This window comes from Dicentrarchus labrax, unplaced genomic scaffold (assembly GCF_905237075.1).
Source record: "Dicentrarchus labrax unplaced genomic scaffold, dlabrax2021, whole genome shotgun sequence".
NCBI lineage: Eukaryota > Metazoa > Chordata > Actinopteri > Moronidae > Dicentrarchus > Dicentrarchus labrax.
The window spans coordinates 26,520,685-26,539,540 of record NW_026136702.1 but is presented as its reverse complement, the minus strand read 5'-3'; the positions used below and the strand labels follow the sequence as shown (position 1 = coordinate 26,539,540).

Here is an 18,856-nt window from a genome sequence, read left to right as displayed (position 1 = left end):
AGGGACTATTGGGAAAATATACTCCTTACTAAATACATATAATTTCGAGCCTTAGAGGTCATTAAAGATTCAATGGGAGGGCGAATTGGGGTTCGAACTTCCTGAGGAGATCTAGGAAAGAGCTTTAGATAGAATACATTCCTCTTCATTCTGCCTACAACACACAGCTATCCAGTTCAAGGTTATGCATCGCCTTCACTTGTCTAAAGTGAGACTAGCAAAGTTCACACCAAGTAGTCCTATTTGTGATCGGTGCAGGCAAATGCCAGCCACCCTCTCACATATGTTCTGGTTTTGTTCAAAACTAGACAATTTCTGGCAGTCAATATTTAAAACTTTTTCAGATGTTTTACAAGTACCTATAGAACCTTCTGCCATCACTGCCATATTTGGAATAACTCCACAAGACACTCACCTTAACTGCCAGGCAAAGAATATGATAGCTTTTGCATCTCTCATAGCTAGGCGATTAATACTCTTTAAGTGGAAGGAGAAACTTCCCCCAACCTTTAAGATGTGGATCAATGACCTTCTACACCATTTGGTGTTAGAGAAGATTCGCTATTGTACAAGAGGATGTATTCAAAAATGTTATGCTATATGGAAACCTTTTTTAAGTGTTATAGAGAAATTAGGTGTCACTAATATCAAAGTTTTATATGACTGATCCTGTATTGTGTATAATTTGAAACCCATAAGGACCATTTTTGATTACTTATTGATTTTTTATTTACTTATGTATCATACTGTTTTGTTTTAATTAATAAAAAAACCAAAACTTCCCTCTCACCCTCTTGGGGTGGTATCTGTGTCATCCTCAAGCTCGGGTCCTCTACCAGAGGCCTGGGAGTTTGAGGGTTCTGCGCAGTATCTTAGCTGTTCCTAGGACTGCGCTCTTCTGGACTGAGGCTTCTGATGTTGTTCCTGGGATCTGTTGGAGCCACTCCCCCAGTTTGGGGGGGTCACTGCCCCGAGTGCTCCTACTACCACAGGGACCACACTCACCTTGACCCTCGTCATCTGCTCCAGCTGTTCTTTCAACCCTTGGTACTTTTCAACTTTTTCTTGTTCCTTCTTTCTGATGTTGGCATCTGCTGGTATGGCCACATCTATCACCACTGCCTTCTTCTGCTCTTTGTCTACCACCACTATGTCCGGTTGGTTAGCCAGGACCTGTTTGTCAGTCTGGAAGCTGAAGTCCCATAGCACCTTGGCCCTGTTATTCTCAGCCATCTTCTGTGGTGCGGCCCATTGGGATTTGGGTACTCAAATTCCTATTCCATATTGGGTACAGATGTTCCTATACACTATTCCAGCCACTTGGTTGTGTCTCTCCATGTACGCTGACCCGGCTAGCATCTTACACCCTGCTACTATGTGCTGGACTGTCTCAGGGGCATCTTTGCATAGTCTGCACCTTGAGTCAGATCTACTCTTGTAGATCTTGGCCTCTATGGCTCTTGTACCTAGGGCCTGTTCTTGTGCTTCCATGATAAGTGCCTCTGTGCTGTCTCTGAGTCCAGCCTTTTCCAACCATTGGTAGGTCTTCTCGATATCAGCCACTTCTTCAATTTGGCGGTGGTACGTGCCATGTAGGGGCTTGTCCCTCCAGGTTGTCTGCTCCTCTTCCTCTGCACTCTCGGGTGTCTGTTGCCTGAGACATTCACTTAGCAGTTCATCCTTTGTGGCCATTTTTCTGATGAACTCTTGGATTTTTGATGTTTCATCCTGGATAGTGACCTTGATGCTCACTAGTCCTCGGCCTCCCTCTTTCCGCTTAGCGTACAGTCTCAGGGTGCTGGATTTGGGGTGAAACCCTCCGTGCATGGTGAGGAGCTTTCTTGTCTTGATATCTGTAGCTTCTATCTCCTCCTTTGGCCAGCTTATGATGATTATCTGATGACTGGTAGTGCGTACATGTTGATGGCTTGGATCTTGTTCCTGCCTTTTCAGGACCCTTACTCTCTGGAGGTATTTGGTTGTGGTTGACTTCCTTGAGGCTTCCTCATGGTTTCCATTAGCCTGTGGGATACCAAGGTACTTGTAGCTGTCTTGAATATCGCCTATGTTGCCCTCTGGTAGGTCAACCCCTTCAGTTCTGATCATTTGCCTCTCTTTGAGACCATCCGGCCACACTTGTCCAATCCATATGATCAGTGAGTCGATTTCTTGATTTGATGTTGACTTGGGCAATTGGCTTTGAGTCGGCCTCTAGGGTTGTCTTCCACATTCCCATCGAGTTCTGGATGAAGGCCTTTAGGTTCCTGTTGATCTTATACAGTTCCAGACATTCCAGTATCCACGTGTGGGGCATTGAGTCGTAAGCTTTCTTGTAGTCGATCCAGGCGGTACACAGGTTGGTCTGTCTGCGCTGCCAGGCGTTCATGGAGTGCTGTTAGCTTCTTCAGCCAGTAGGCATGGATCATATCAGGGCCTGGTGCTGTCCAGCTCTTCATCTTTGACACTGTTTCTTGGATGTCTGCCATTGAGATGGTTACTAGTTCTTGTTCTGGGAGGTTGTTGTGGTCTGCTCTTAGGTCCACGAGCCATTGGGCATCTGGGTTGGGTGATGCCTCTTTTTCCCATATGGCCTTCCAGTATTCTTCCGCCTCTGTTGGAGCGAGGGGGCGGGGGGGTATGATGTTTATACTTGTATTATTTCACCTATGCTTCTGAATTTATGTACTTTGTACACTATCTCTCTATGAATATATATATATATATCAATAAAAAGACTTGGAGCAAAAACAGAATATTTAAGATAAGATTTTTATTTTTTATTATTTTTTCTAGTTGTTTCATACGAATTTAAACTATCCCTTCATATACAACTGAAAAAAAATTAAAACATAACTCTGTTTTACAAATGGTATTTAGTTTGGTGCAAATTAATAGCAAAGGTCAATGGTACCCAGAAATGCATGCAAAGTAGAGATCTAGTTTTAGACCTTAATTTAACTTGTATTTTTGGTAAATATTATGTTAGCAATGGAAATATTTTCAGAATATTTTGCTTTATTGTAGTACATTGCACTGGCCCTCTCATGAGATGACAATACCAGCAGTGGCCCCAAGCAAATTTGAGATTGAGACCCCTAATTTAGAGGCTCTCCACTACACCAAGAACACAACTATGATGGAAACAATGAATACTTTTTATATTTTATGCTTTTATATTTTTGCAAGGTTTTATAAATGTCAAATATTAAACATACACAGAATATCCGCTAAGGGGAAACCTAAAGAAAAAGTTGGACATTTTTCGAAATGTGTTTATAAGTGATCTTGCCAGATGTGACGACAAGATTGATACCATTATCATGTAAACATGGAACCAGCAGGCGGTTAGCTTGGTTTAATTAGCAAAATGTCCAACTATTCCTTTAATGCAGATTGGTGAAATCTAATGTTTATGGACACACTGACAAAGGAACACTCCATCAACAGTACAGCACAAACCACTTGTCACATGTGACAACAGACCCTTTCCACAGCCCACATTTTGACAAAGCGAAGGAAACACAGGTGTAAGTAATAAGATAATGATGGCTCAGGGCACAGACACACAGAAAGTGGCAGGCCCACCAAGAAATGGCGACACCTCCCCCACTCAGCTGTCGGTGAGTAGATCCATCGAGCTGTCAATCAAAATGCAGTTTACTGCCGCTTCCACTGCTGTTGCTATTTTGGCTCATGATACAAATCAGTACAGAAGCTGTTTCTGATCAATGTTGTAAATAATGAGCTGTAAATTAAACTGATTTACAATAAAAATATGACCCATGTCACAGGTCACAGTTAATATATTTAAAGTTTACCCTGCACACTGACATCTATCATTGCTGGGTATCCTGATTTCTTTTTTGTGCCATTTATTTTTTAATCATCAGTAACTTTACACCAACAAATTACAGACAATACAACAGGCCCGCAGTTACATTGCGATTGTTAAACCCAGCTACCTTTCTGGCTCACTTTCTATGCGTTTCTACCCTATGTTCCAGGTGTCCAAGTTAGCCACTGCAGTGAAGGAGCATGCAACCAGATATCCACGCTGGAACTGGATAAGCTAAATGTAATGCAGTTTTTATTAACATTATAAATAACACCTGGGCTTTTTTCTGTATTGAGCTACGCTGAGGAAAATGGATTATACTGCAGTTTCTAGGGATGTTTTTATGCATTTTTTTCTGCGTCGCAATTGGAAAACCATCCATTCATCCAACTGCTGTGACTTCAAGCCGATGACAGTTAGCTATATATGAAGTTAGTTAGGTTAGTTAAGTTAGTTAAGTTAAAGCTATAAACTAAAAGTCTACAGTCAGGTCTTGATACTCAAAACATTCAATAGATTTGATACTAAATCACTAATTCTAAGTGTGTTCCGCTTGAAGCAGAACCTGCATTAACCACCTGGTTAAGGTGTAGCCAAGCGTTTGAATCCACAGATAGCAATGCAGCAGTCAGATCAGCATTTAAAACTGCAAAATCAACTGAATTCAATTGAACCACTGCAATCATTGGATCCTTTAAATCTGAAATCTGTGTGTATATATTTTGCTTCAAGTACAATGTTTGTGAACTTTGACACAAATTCATTCATTGCCAGTGAAACTCCTCCACACATTAAAAGCCAAAAATAAAGGGAAGACTTTTAATGTTAAAACTTTGCTTGAAGTTTTGAGTTTCGTTTTCTAGCTTTATATCAATTGATTAAACGTCAAAGTGGAAGTGACTGGAATCAGTACGTGAATATTATAATGTCATGAGGGGTAGTGTCCCTCCCGGTGGCTGCAACAAGGACTACCCATCGTGGTGTCCATTAAAAGACTACAAAACCCATATTTTATATTTCTACGATATATATTTTTTATATTTATATTTTTATTCTCTCTCTACTCTTTTGCACTACATTCCCCTGTGCTGCTGTGCCACATTCTAAGCGACATCTTATCTTATAGTCAGCAGGGCAGTTAGGACAATGGTTGCTGCCCAGCTGAATCATAGTTGATTGGCTATAGTGGATGAGCTAGAAGAGACACTCAATATGTTTACATGCACACTCATTTTCCACTAATATGACGGTATTCCACATTTGATAAGGGTGATGTAAACAGCATTTTCTGTTTGGAAATTGCTAATTATTTAAAGAAATCCTTTCTTGATGCAAAGAGGCAAAATGGCTGCCGCAGCTCCAGCTATTCCTCTTAATTTGACTGCAGTGTAAAAAGGAGAGAGAAGGAAGAGGAAGGTAATTTGTATGTCCTTAACAGGAGTATGCACAGCTGCATGTAAACGGTAATATTAGTGGAATATTCATTTTTATTAGACATTTAAACAGCTTAGTAGAAATATTGCCTTTTTCAGAATAAGGGCAAAATATAGTTTGTGCATGTAAACAGTCACAGTTATTACCAATAAGACAGCAAACTAGAAATTTGATTTAAATATCTGTTTTTGTTTGCAAGAAGGAAGCTGACCTGGGACTGTCGCTGTCCGTTGGCCAGGTCATCATTCTAAACGAGAATTTGTTCGTCTTATCTGGGTAAATAAATGTAAAATAAAAATGAAAAAGAAATGAGAAGAGGGTATACACCGACACTTTTGATGTCCTAATTTCCTGCAGCCCCGCCTCAAAAGCTCCAAGAGTGAAGCCCCCAATCTCTCAAGACATCACAATATAAACTGTATTTCAGTTTAGAGAAAGAAAAGAAAGACTCAGGGCAGCAGTGTGTTGAGTATGACACAACTATGTTGTTGTACAGATGGAATTAGTGCTGTGGAAATATGGCAGTTAGGTAGTTAAAGGATGTTTTGAAAATGCTTTAACTGGCACGATAGAGGAAATTATATAGGAATAAAGCATGTCTCTACTATAAGCCTGTTGTAGGCCTGGTTCTCCCTGTCACTGATGTACATAAAGGCCACTATTTGAGAACTTACAGCATTAATGATTTATTAAATAAAAAAATGTATGAACAGCAGCTTTAAATTATTTTTTTCTCTGCTGTTGCCAAATTCCAAAACATGTAGGTTCTGTTCATATTAGGAGGATATGTTGTGTTTTAGAATACATTCCTCATCCTTTTCTTAAGCAGTTCCAATGTGTTGACTTCCCGACACAGTTCAGTCCTAAGTATGGACTTTTGTAACTGTATCAATGCAAACAAGACTGGGCCAACAAATCGTCCTGGATTTTAAACAAACAACAGTGTCTTTACATACCTCACAATTAACAATACCAACTTGCACACCAAGGTCTGGTAATAATACTCTGGACAGTATGATGTACAGACATATAAAAATTATACTTTTAATGGCTGACACATGAATTACGATTTGTATTTCAAATTAACTAGCAAAGCGTACTTGTTGCTTAGCACCCTCCTACTGCCTAAAAGGTGCTTTTTGACACATCTCTCTACTGAATAAGGCTGTTGGCTAAAAAAATATCTCTTAAACGATGCGCTTGCAACCACATATGAAGAACAACTTTGGTTTGCTCCAGTACAACCGCTACGAGGACAGTGAAGAGTTAAGACTGAATGTGGGACATTCACATGGAAATAACTTGGCTGTTTTGTTTCTTTGTTGTTTTTTTTCTTCTGTGTTCCTGTTTTTATACAACAAAATAGATCCTCTGAACGGTTAACTTGCATGGCTGGAGTCCTGTTAATCATAGTCGTCATACTCTGGATCCATGTTTTCACCCTGGTAGTAAGTCCCCTGTGTGGAGTAGGATCTTGTCTTCATTGAGCAGTTGGTATCCATCAAAATGGCCTGAAAAGACAATTGTGTCAGTTTGAGTTGCCACCTTCAATGTGAAGAAATAAGGGACACTATGCAAGTGGCCCCATGCCTGAAGGGCACAAATTAAGCAGCAGTGTTTAACCCTTTTTTCCTGAATTTTGGTCAAATTTTCAGCTGGAGGTATTCACCAACATTTAAAAAAAAACACGTGTGAGCTGTCATTTGAGGTGTCATTCTCTTCCGCAAATTGTAGTTTAATACTTGTTGCTATGTCTCGTGAAACTTTTGGTTTTATTATTGCCAATGTAATTCAAAGCATGTGAAACTGATGGCAGATGAGAATGGATATCAGATCATGCAGGTGGAGCTGCAGGATGAGGTTCAGCCACAAGCATGCAGGTAGAGATTTGCATGTCCAGTGATAATAAGGAAATTCATAGTTTATCTCCAGTTGCTAAAGTCTGTAAAACATGACAGCATGTGTGTGAAGCCCTGAAAGAAAATGTCAACTTGGCAACTCCTTTATTACAGGCAATTTGCACGTGTTATAGGGGTATTTAGGCAAGATACAGATAGAAACATCAGCTTTTTTTTCTGCCATTGCCATACTTTATGACTGTGGGATTTTTTAGCATCTCTTTTAGTTTTTATGGAACCACATTTCAGAACAATGTCAACAAAACAGATTTAATTAAGGGTAATGCAAGAAAAAATTGTGCTGTGAGTTGCACAAATTATTATCAATCCCAGCCAACTAAGCAAGAAACCTTTTAAACTTGTGTTTGTTGACCTCGCCTTCCAGGGCTTCTATATGTCTGTGTTTCTTTAGGATTTGGTTGACTGTATTTAGGTGTGTTTTGAATCTTACAATTTTCTCTTCTTGTCCTGGAGGATTCCTGAGGAAGAGGCAAAGAGGAGCAAAGAAAATATCTACTATTCCAATTATGGTCATCAGCCAGGGAAAGCCAATGCTCTCAGCGATGGATCCTCCGATAGATGGACCTGGATCAGGAGAGAACAGATCAAATAGTGCTTTAGTTTGATTCGTTTGGCTGAGGTCAGCTCCGTACTGACAAGATCATATATTGGTAACAACAAGGTAACATTAGGGTTAATACAAGTAGTAACCAAGTAATTTGTTTGGTAACCATGGGAATCTAAATCAGAATATTGAGATTTAATATCTGCAACAGGGTATTAACAAAAACACCTTAAGGCCATTATGTTATCTCACTGCTAACCAGTGTTGGACCATCATATAGTTTGCAAAGAAGAGACAGCCCCCCCACTGATCCACCCATCTGTCCATGACCCTGATTTCTCCCCCATCCCTTCATCCCTCACTCTTCCTCCCCATACCTCTTCACCCCCGACCCCCAACCCTTACCCTACATCCCTCATCCTCCATCCTTCGACCCTCATCCGTTCATCCCTTCATCCCTCAACCCTCTGCCCATCCTATCATCCCTCCTACAGTATATTATTTCGGTTCACCTTTAATCCATTCTAAGTCCATATCCTCATTGCTGTGGTCTTTGTAAAATTAGATAGTAGTGCTGGGGTACAATGTGGTAATATTTTCTTAAAAAACAGGATGATAGCAGGGTAATAATAAGGTAATCTGCTAATACCTTTTCCCTCCCCATTCCAAATATTTTCATTAAATGCGTTTAAATTGAATAAAATTAGCTATATCTATATAAATAAAAAGCTGATTTTATTATTGTATATAATAGTAGTAGTCTAAATGAATCAATTATAATTAATTATGTTTGTAGGTATTTAAATGATCACTGAAAGCCTTCACTTTAGAGCTATTCAATTCAATTCAATTCAATTCAATTCAATTTAATTTTATTTGTATAGCGCCAATTCATAACAGAAGTTAGCTCAAGACACTTTTCAAATAGAGCAGGTCTAGACCGAACTCTTTATAACATTTACAGAGACCCAACAGTACCACCATGAGCAAGACCTTGGCGAAGGGGGCAAGGAAAAACTGCCTGTTAAAAGGCAGAAACCTAGGACAGATCCTTCGGCTCTAGGTGGGTGGTCGTCTGCCTCGACCAGCTATCATAACCTGGTTAAGCTTTGGTGTTTCTGGTTCCTACTTACCTAAAGCAAACCCCATGCAGAAAGCCACATCAGCAATGGCATACACACTTCCATAAACAGACACGTGCCGCAGGTCCACAAGGTAACCCATTATAGGCATCATAGAGGAGTCCACCATGCCTGTAAAACACCACAAACAATGAAGATATTAAGCATATTTGTTTGCACAGTAACAGTTGCCTGAAGTTGATTTAGTGGTGCCTGAAGAAGTGAGTATACTGACTATGATTTTTTGCCCCAGTTTTTTATTGTTTTTTTGAAGCAGCCCATCCAGCAAAGTTTAAATGCCTGGGTTATACGGTGACATGTAAGACTAGTTCTGCATATTTAGTGTACCCAAAAATGGGTCAGTAGTATTTGTACATTGTCATTTAACTTCTGCTGCTTGACTTCTGGCAGTAAGGATCATTATGAAAATAACATCAGCCACAGAAGAGGTGCCAATTTTGCAATCAATGCTGGACCACAGACAGGTCAGATATCTTCATAAAGATGCATTTTGAGTAAAGTCTTCCTTAGTCCTTACTCCATCCACTCATAAAGAGACAACTATATCATGTCTTCGCCATCGTTGGGCATTTTATTTTATTATGTCATCGTGATTGTTGTTATTTTAGTTTTACTACATTGGTATATATTATTGAAGAATATGGAATATGTCTGTCCAGCCCTGGAAACATTTGTAGAAAAGCCTGATGAAAAGATTTTGAAAGAATACTTACCAATAGCAAAACCAACACCAAAGTTTGGAAGAATCAGACCATAGATGTCTGTAGCAAATGGAACCTAGAACAGAAATACAAATACCAGAAAATGCATTTATCTGTTCAATTTTAATATATGTATAGGAATGAGGAATGGGAAATGTTTCCAACAAATCACACATTAAGACTTTAACTAATTTCAAACTGCAACATTTCTGCTCCATTTTAAACTCTTATTGACACCTCAAATATCCAAAAGAGGTATTCACACTAATGGTGTCTCCCTTATACTTACACATATTATACTGATTCCAACCACCATTATTCCAATGAGAGCACAAAGCCATCTGTAAGGAAGAGAAGACGTGGTCGGTGTTATCTAATCCAAAACACTTTTACTCCAATCAGCTACATTAATCTCTGCAGAAAGTTAAAGGAGGATGTGAGGTTTTTTTTTACATGCCTATAACATGTACAGTATTTATCTACATAGCCTGGATGTTATAATACCTTAACATAATAACTCATTATGTTCATATATTTTTTTAGGTAAACAGAGTTATGTAAAATCACCACACATTGTTGAATAGCTGTGAATGAACAGTTTAGAAATTGTTTTATTACGGTCAGCACTTTTATTGGCAGTCCATAACAAGTAAACCTATCAAGTTTCAAGAGTGTAATGTGGAGGTGGGGTCATATATTGATGAAAAAGGAAACAGGGGTTTATGGTACTAGCAGGAATCACCATCATGACAGGAAATCATGTTACGATTCCCCTCACCATTCCAAACATTGCCCTGTCTTATCTCAAAATTCTACTTGATACTACTTTAAGGAATGCTTATGTAAGAACCACCAATTAGAACTGCATTAAAGGTCCAGTGTGTAACATTGAGAAGGAGCTTTTGTCAGAAATGGAATATAATATTGATAGGTATGTTTTCATTGGTCTTTAATCACCTGAAAATAGGAATTGTGTTTTTGTTACAATCCTCTTCAATGAAGCCCACTATGTTGAACCGCCATGTTTCTACAGTAGCCCAGAAGCGACAAACCAAACACTGGTTCTATTTTTGTGGCCACCGTTTTTCCTAAACGCTTGGAAGACTGAGCTGTATTCAAATTACCTATAAGTTCACCTCACTGAATCCTTCACTCTGGTCCTCTAAGTTCTACATGTGTCATGGATCATTAGAAAAAAAATCTCACAAGTTCATTAGTTTTGTGAATGTTGCTGTTGTGTGATTGTGAAACAAAGTTGGTGGTAAGTAAAGCTGTTATCTTACTAGAGTATGACAACGGTTATACCCATTCTGAAGAGGTGCTTCAACCAATGTAATCTTGATTTTTTCTTTCTTTAAATAAATGTATGAATAAGAAATATTCCATTATGATCTTCCTAATGAGCCAAAAAACTGTTTTCCTTCCTTCCTTTGGAGGTCTCATTGTTACTCATTACTCCTTAAAAATCCCCTGTATGTATTAAGATATAAAATAGCGTAGATATGTTTTTCAAAAAAAATTCAACATAAAAATCCTTGTATGTATATGTATGATTAATAAACATATATATATATATTACATATATATTTATGTAATACCTCCGTGTTCTGTGAAATGCTACTGGCAGTGTCAACAGCATTAGAGGAAATAGTATACTAGTACTTTGAAAAGGTTATATTGTGAAATTGAAAGCCCCGATTGTACATTAAAGAGGATTGGTTTATGATACTAAAAAGGTTTATGGCAGTACTCAAGAACAAAAGAACATTGTGATTGTACAAACCCTGAAACCATTCCAAGAGAAGACGTGCACACAGAAATTATGGCTGCCCTGTATCATCAAGGATTCAATAAAGCCAGCCTCACAAACACTAAAAACACTGAAAACTCATTTAGAGGAGCGGAAACAGATATCACAGCCACAGTGGGAGAGAGAGCCAGAAGATAAGGATAATTTCCCTCCCTACCTCCCCATCTTGTGCGCCAACGTGCCGAAGATGTTGGTTCCAATAAGGTAGGAGATGGATGCTGGTAAGAAAGCGACGCCTGGGCCACAGACAGAAACACACAGAGAGATGAGAAACTGAAGGTGTGGGCAGGCTTTCCAAGATAAGCAGATCTCTATCAGTGCATCATCACTGAGCTGCTGTACATCTTCTATTGTCTGTAATGAAGACTTGTGCTTTCCACCTGCCAGCATATGACACCATAATATCCTGTTCCCCTCTCATTCTTTTTATCTGACCAAGACTTCATATACAGTGGACTGAAGGAGCAAACTCATGACATCAAAGACTTCAGGAAGCCTCTGTATAGAAAATATCCAGCAGGATGAAAGAGTGACACTTTGCACTATGTCAAGTCACTAAGTAATAAATGTATGTATAATATGTAAATGAGACAAAAACAATTTAGTATGCTAGTAACAGACAAAATTCCTGCTTTATCTGTATTTTTGTTTAGAAAGCAAATTGCCTTAGTTTGATCCATTCATAGATTTTATCATTAATCAGAGAAATTTGCTTTGTTGAAAGTAGACATTTTCTACATGGAACACCATTTATATGTTGGAAACTCATAATTGGGAATGCAGAATTAGTCACAGAAAGCACATTTATTATTTATGTGCCGTAGGGATATGTACCACATGCATAATGTATCATTTCTGTGTGAGTACATGTTATAGGTGCTGAGCAGGGCTTTGTTAATACCTAGCTGCCATTTCCTGGCACACATGGTCTCCATCATCCAGATTGGCAGCGTTGGCTCCAACATGGCAATGGCCATATTTCCAAAACAAATGGCACCTGGTAAGGAAGATTGAGGATAAGTGGATGCAGTGTCAATTATGGTCTGTTTTTGTTCTTGGTCCTTGGTCCTCATTTGTTACTCTTCCAACCCCAAACTGCCTGCGCATAAACACACATACAAACACAGCCTGCTCTCTTTGTTACTGTGTTGCCACAGTAATTGATGTGGTGGGGAAGGCTTACTCACACAGATACAATATCCCTGCCACATACATTTGTATTACTTTACTTGTGAGGATCTCTAAAGAGAGTTTGGGGCTTTGTTCATAACATTGACATACAAATTCTAAATCAACATTCAAATGTAGCGCAAGCAAGCAGGTTACATTGTCCTTCTTCACTAGTAGTGTCATGGAGATATAGAGCGCAGGTGTTTGTGTGTGTGTGTGTGTTCGAGGGTAGGGCTGAGCTACATACAGACACACACACAAAGGACATGGAATGAAGCAGCTGCATTCATAGCAATCCGTCAATGTGGCTTCCTCCTGGTTGTGCGGAGGTGTGGCTGTGTTTATTTGTGCTTTAGAACCTAACTGCTGCAGAAAAATCTGAAAATAAAATTGTATTTCTCTGATTCGCTGCTTTGCTCTTGCTATCACTGCTCCCTCTCTTCATTCACTGTCTTCTTTCAATATAATAATATCATATTTGTTGCAAGTTATGGATGTAAGCATCTGCAAGGAAATTTTAAAGTTGGTAATCTTGCTCACTTATGAAAACACTATGTTTGGTGTGAATTAGGAGAAGTGTCATCAATGTGAAATAAGGTGACGGCACATACATTTAACCTCAAGAATGGTGGTATTTCTTGAAACTCCTTTCTCCGCTGCAAAGTAAAGTTCTGTTCAAATGCAGAGCAGTAAGGATGAGATCATCTGTCGGTAAATCTAGCATTGCTTTGTGATAATAGGTAGATTTAGTCTGACTTGCTAGGATTATTAAACTCATTGTGCAACATGAAGCCAGCCTATCCTATCCTTCCATTAGAGATCCAAGACGAGTTAGCAGTTGAGACTCTCTCTTCCCTACCATCATGTAAGTTCCCTTTGGAATAAAATGGATTTGCTTCATGCCAAGTGCCTGGCAGATTGGTTAAAACCTGGCTCAATGAGGTCATCCCAGATTCTGAGATCAGTCTTGACGGATCCAGCCACTTGAGCAAAGAGAGGGGTGGTGAGGTCTGCAAAAGGTGGTGTAATAACATCAAAACCCTGCAGGTGTAATGGTGAAATAACATCAAAACCCCCATAGCAAGGTCCGTACACGAGATGTGGATATACTTAACCATCATTATGCCACTTCTGTACACTGGTGGAATTTCCCACTGTGGTGATTGACTTCATTTACATCTCACCTAGCAGTACCACCAAAGCAGAGCTAGTCAAGGGTGCTGAAATGCACTAAGCCAAAAATGCTCGTTCCATTACACAACTACAGGGCTCACTGACTAGGACATTTTTCAAGGCGTTCCTGTTGCTGAATGATATTATCAAGGCCAAACTCAAACATAAGTACAGCCTGGAGCAGGAGTCTAGGAACATGAACACAAAATAAATCTTTCATAAAGACCCACAACCTCTGCAAACACACAAACATATTTTCTACAAACGATTTGACATGTGTAACCACTCTGCAAAGTTTCAGGCAGTTGAGGTGGTTCAGGCATCTAATTAGGGTGCCCATTGGATGTCTAACTGGAAGTATTATAGACACATTAAATTGGGATGAGATCCCATCGCAGGCTTAGCCTGTTAAGAGGCAGAAATTGGATGATTGTTACTGCAGTGACTTATGTGTGTGACAAAATAGCTGTACTGATTTATATACACACAATACATACAAACATATTGTACACATAAACAATGATGGATAGATAACCCTCTTTAACATGCAGCACTGACTTCACAACACAATTTCAAGCCATATTCCTGCTCCGGAACCAACAAATCAATTGTTGGCTTTGTGTTTGTCCAAAAAAAACAAGATGTGAGTCAGTTTCACTCCCTGCTCTTTTGGCAGCACCTTTAGAAAAGGCAATATCACACAGATGCTTCTCCAGAGTGGGCTGAGTGAGTTTTTTTCACATGTGCTGTGCTGCTATTATTTTCTTACCAGCTGCGATTAGAATGTATGGATCCTTCATTAGTGTCAACAGCGGTGTCCCTTTCTGACTCTGTGAAGGACAAAGGCACAACAATAAAAACCAACACTTAGGGTTAGGGTTCTCAGAGGAATCTGGTTGTGGAATAGCTCTTGTATGCTCTTGTATGTTTTATCACACTGCCAACATTATCATTAAGATAACTCCCTCCACCCAGTGAAGTTTAACGTTTGAGAACCTATCTAGGATTTGGGTGTCACTGACTGCATTAAATAATGGATAGCAGTTGTAACAATATTTATTGTAATTATACCGCCGGATACACAAACTGTCCTGTGAGAAAAATAATCTTTCCAGGAGGGAGCTACGCGATGTTACAGAAGACAGCCTGTTTAATGTATGGAAACTGACTTACAGTGTTTACAAAAAACTATAAATAAATTATTAAAACAATATATCCATTGTTAGAAGAAAGTGAAATTTCAGTCAGTTTTGTCTCCCTTGAATAATTGGACTGTTATTTGGAGGAAATGAAAATGAAAACGTACACATATGAAATTGGAGAATTGGATTTCCTGCTAAATGAAAGCAGAATAAGACATAAGATGTAAGCCTAATGCAGCTAATTGAAAGGGACTATTGTGTCTTTCTGCAAGTCTCTGAGGAACCTTATTAAAATGTTTAAGCGGGCCCTTGCCGGAGATGAAGGATATTTAGAAGGTGAAAGAATTTGCTAATGACACGTTGGCTTTGGTCCCATTAGCAGTTGTGTTTGGTTGTTATCTCCGCTCATTTATTAGATAATGTGTCATCCTGAAAAGAAACAACAGATCATTCTTTCTCTACTCTTTTCTAAAGAAGTAATTCATTAATGTTTAATGATTTCACTGAAGCCTCTGTCAAGTGCTTTTCACTCTCTTTAAGCCTAATGGCCCCATACATTTACCTGCCCCAACCATCACAATTACAGACATTACCATCCACAAATAAAAGATGGACATCGCATCTCCACTCTCCCGGTGTACAAAAATGAGGCCAAAATATTCCTGATATGACTCTGAGCCAGAGTGGTGAAAGATGGCATCGGTTTTGCGACACAGTATCAAAGAGCAATTGCGAGCAGTGCTCAGCTATCAATCATGACCAGAAACTCCCTTTTTATAGTTTCAAATAACTAATTAAAACCAAACTTGAGAAAAATGAATACTTGAACATATATTGGTGTAATAAAAAATACCTAAAACTAAAGAAACTATCTTTGTGTTTTGGTCCTTTTTCCATCCACTAACATGGAGGCAACGGACTTTATGACTTTTGGAGAGCTGTCATGTCATCCATCTTTATATATGTCGATGGTCTGGACATGTACGTGTCATTCTCACATAAAAAAAAATAAAATAATTTAAGCTGCAAGCAGCGTTCGGCGGGACCTCGCACTCCACGCAACTTGGGGCGTGCTGCGGCCGCGTCACGTGCCATCGTTACACGTGCGGACCACAACATGAAATTTCACGTAAATCAGCTCAAAATTGCCAAGCAGTGCTTACTTCCTGTTGCCAGTAGGTAGCGCTATCACTATGTCTTAATATTGCCATGTAGACAAGTTCAGGGTGGGTTTTAACACACGTGAAGTTTCATTGAGATTGGACCACGTACGCTGAAGTTATGAGGACGTGTTCAGGGCGAGACTGTTACAGAATATATGAAGTTTATTGGAGATTGGACATTGCACACTGAAGTTATGAGTACTATTTTTTTTGACTGTATTGACCAATTTTGAAGTAGATCCGATAAATTCCCTAGGAGGAGTTCGTTCAAATACAACGCGAAAAGTTCGCCAAAAGTGAAAATGAAAAACCAAAATGGCCGACTTCCTGTGGGATTTGGGGAATGGGTCCAAGAGGCTTTTTTGTAAGTCCCGGCGAGTTTCGTACATATCGGTGAAACGTGGCGCCAGGGCTGCTGTTTTTTTATCCTGTAGGGGGCGCTACAAACACGACTAACACGATTTTTGGTATGTGAGCTTTAGGCACCACTCTACACGTACCTTGTGAATTTCATACTCATAACTATTACGGTCTCCGCACAGTGATTTACCCTGCCACCAGAGCGCCACCCACTGGCATGATTTTTTTTCCTTTTTGGGTGAACCTCAGGGAGCCATGGGCAAGCATCCTACCAAGTTTCATTTTAATCACACCTGCCATTGCAGAGATATAAACTTCTTCATTTTAAAGAGCGCCACCTAGTGGTGATGGCCTGAAATTGAGTACGGTGCCTAAGGAAGACATGAGGAACTATTGACCCAAGGTTGGTGTCAATCGGACATACCAATGTTGAGAAATGGTCAATTTCCTTTCTTGACGAAAAATGTACAGGAAGTTTTAATTTTATAGCGTGCTTATTTTTTTTTATTTCAAAAATGTTCGAATTACTTTTTTTGCCAGGGCGGTCCCCAGGTGCTAGGTGAAAAAATTTGTACGAATCGGACAAAGTGTGTAGGAGGACCACAAAAAGTAGTTTAAGGACATTTCGCGCTCTAACGAAAAAAGATTATAGGCGGAAGTGGGCAGGGCCTATATGGGGAGATTCAGCTCCATTAACCGAACGCGTGGATACAAGGTTTTTGAATGTGCGACAAACTATGCAGAAGTTATTAGCCTAAACGCACTTTTTATGATAATAGCGCCACCTAGTGGCCGACCTGAACGTGACACATAGAATATACAATTTTTCACCAGGCCTGACCACTTTGCCAAATAAAATTGAGTTTTCGTATATGTTCAGGGGGGCAAAAATGCAGTCGAAGTAGCCTAAAAATAATAATAATAGACAAGAAATCGAGCAAAAACAATAGGGACCTCTAGCGGTCGTTGGCTCGGTCCCTAATAAATCACCAAGTAAGTAACAGGAAAAATGTCAAAATCTTCCCATTAATCATTAGACACTTGACAATGACGGCTAAAATGCAGGTTGTTGTATTATCATGTTTCTAATATAAATAAATATTTGTTTATACATTTGGATTGTTATGTGTTTGTCTATTAAATTATGCAACCAGGAGATTCTTTTAGCTTCCCTATATTGTATGCATGTATTTTCACTTTTCCTGCATTTAAATCTGTTTTTACATCAGCCTGTATCACAACTAATGAACTCTATTTCCACCTATTAATACTCATTTCCTTACACTTTCAAAAAGCCCTCTAATTGGCTGTTGCCTCAGGGCTCTTGGTAGCTCCTTCCTGATACCCATCTGCTCCACAAATCAAAGGAAAGAGCCAGTCGATGGTCTGACGAAGCATTATTTTAATGAATTAAAGTTTCTTTTGTTGCTCTAATTGAGGTTTTGTTTGCTTACACAGTTTTATGTCAGTAATTTTAAATTCTGCTTAAAATAAATAGCTGATATGAAGGTTGGTTAAATGGTCCCTCAGTGTCCTTGTTTGCTTGGGTGTATGCCATGTCCCAAAAACCATGGATGTTTTGCTGCATGCCATTCATCTTATTATCAGGCTTATTATCAGGCTGCCTTAATAAGTCCATTAAGATGCTCCAATTAATTCAGGACACTGCAGCAGAAGGCAGACACCCTCTCCACATTTAAGAGTAGGCTTAAGACATTCCTCTTTGATAAAGCTTATAGTTAGGGCTGGATCAGGTGAGTCCTGAACCATCCCTTAGTTATGCTGCTATAGGCCTAGACTATCGGGGGATTTCCCATGATGCACTGGTAAATGGTAAATGGACCTGTACAGTGCCTTTCTAGTCTTCCAGCCACTCAAAGCGCTTTTACACTACGTGCCACATTCACCCTTTCACACACATTCACTCAGTGATGGCAAAGTCCATCGAACAGAAACTAACATTCATACACATTCACACACCAATGCACGACATCGGGAGCAATTTGGGGTCCAGTATCTTGCTCAAGGATACTTTGACATGTGGCACCAGGAGCCGGGGATCGAACCCACAACCTTCCGATTAAGGAACGACCCGCTCTCCCTCTGAGCCACAGCCGCCCGCTGAGCTCCTCTCTTCCTCTCTCTCTCTTTCGCCACTCATTCATGTCCCATTAATGCATGTTACTAACTTCACTTCTTCCCCAGAGTTCTTGTGCTTTCTCGTCTCACAGGTTCTCATGGATCCTGGTGGAGCCTCCTGCCATGGTCCTGTTGTCCTTGTTGTTGTTATTATTATTATTATTATTATTATTATTATTATTATTACTAACATTACTATATTACTATAATCACTGCTCATCGTCTCCCATCGTTGTTATCGTCGTCGTCATCATCTTCTTCATGTTCATCATCATCATCATCACCATCAGTCACTACTATTAGAGTAGTTGTTGCTACTGTTGT

General features: G+C 39.5%; 1 protein-coding gene across 1 annotated transcript in view; it reads right to left on the bottom strand.

Annotated features, from left to right (window-relative positions):
- Window positions 1–2,748: 2,748 nt before the first annotated feature.
- slc18a2 (solute carrier family 18 member 2) overlaps window positions 2,749–18,856 on the bottom strand; it is a 31,925-nt gene continuing 15,817 nt past the window's right edge. Inside the window, exons 9-16 of the mRNA XM_051423803.1 lie at window positions 14,498–14,558; window positions 12,287–12,382; window positions 11,543–11,621; window positions 9,865–9,916; window positions 9,588–9,651; window positions 8,866–8,985; window positions 7,619–7,752; window positions 2,749–6,780 (exon numbers count right to left, since the gene is read on the bottom strand). Coding sequence (XP_051279763.1) covers window positions 6,673–6,780; window positions 7,619–7,752; window positions 8,866–8,985; window positions 9,588–9,651; window positions 9,865–9,916; window positions 11,543–11,621; window positions 12,287–12,382; window positions 14,498–14,558 — 714 coding nt within the window. The 3' untranslated portion in view covers window positions 2,749–6,672. The remainder of the gene's footprint in view (window positions 6,781–7,618; window positions 7,753–8,865; window positions 8,986–9,587; window positions 9,652–9,864; window positions 9,917–11,542; window positions 11,622–12,286; window positions 12,383–14,497; window positions 14,559–18,856) is intronic.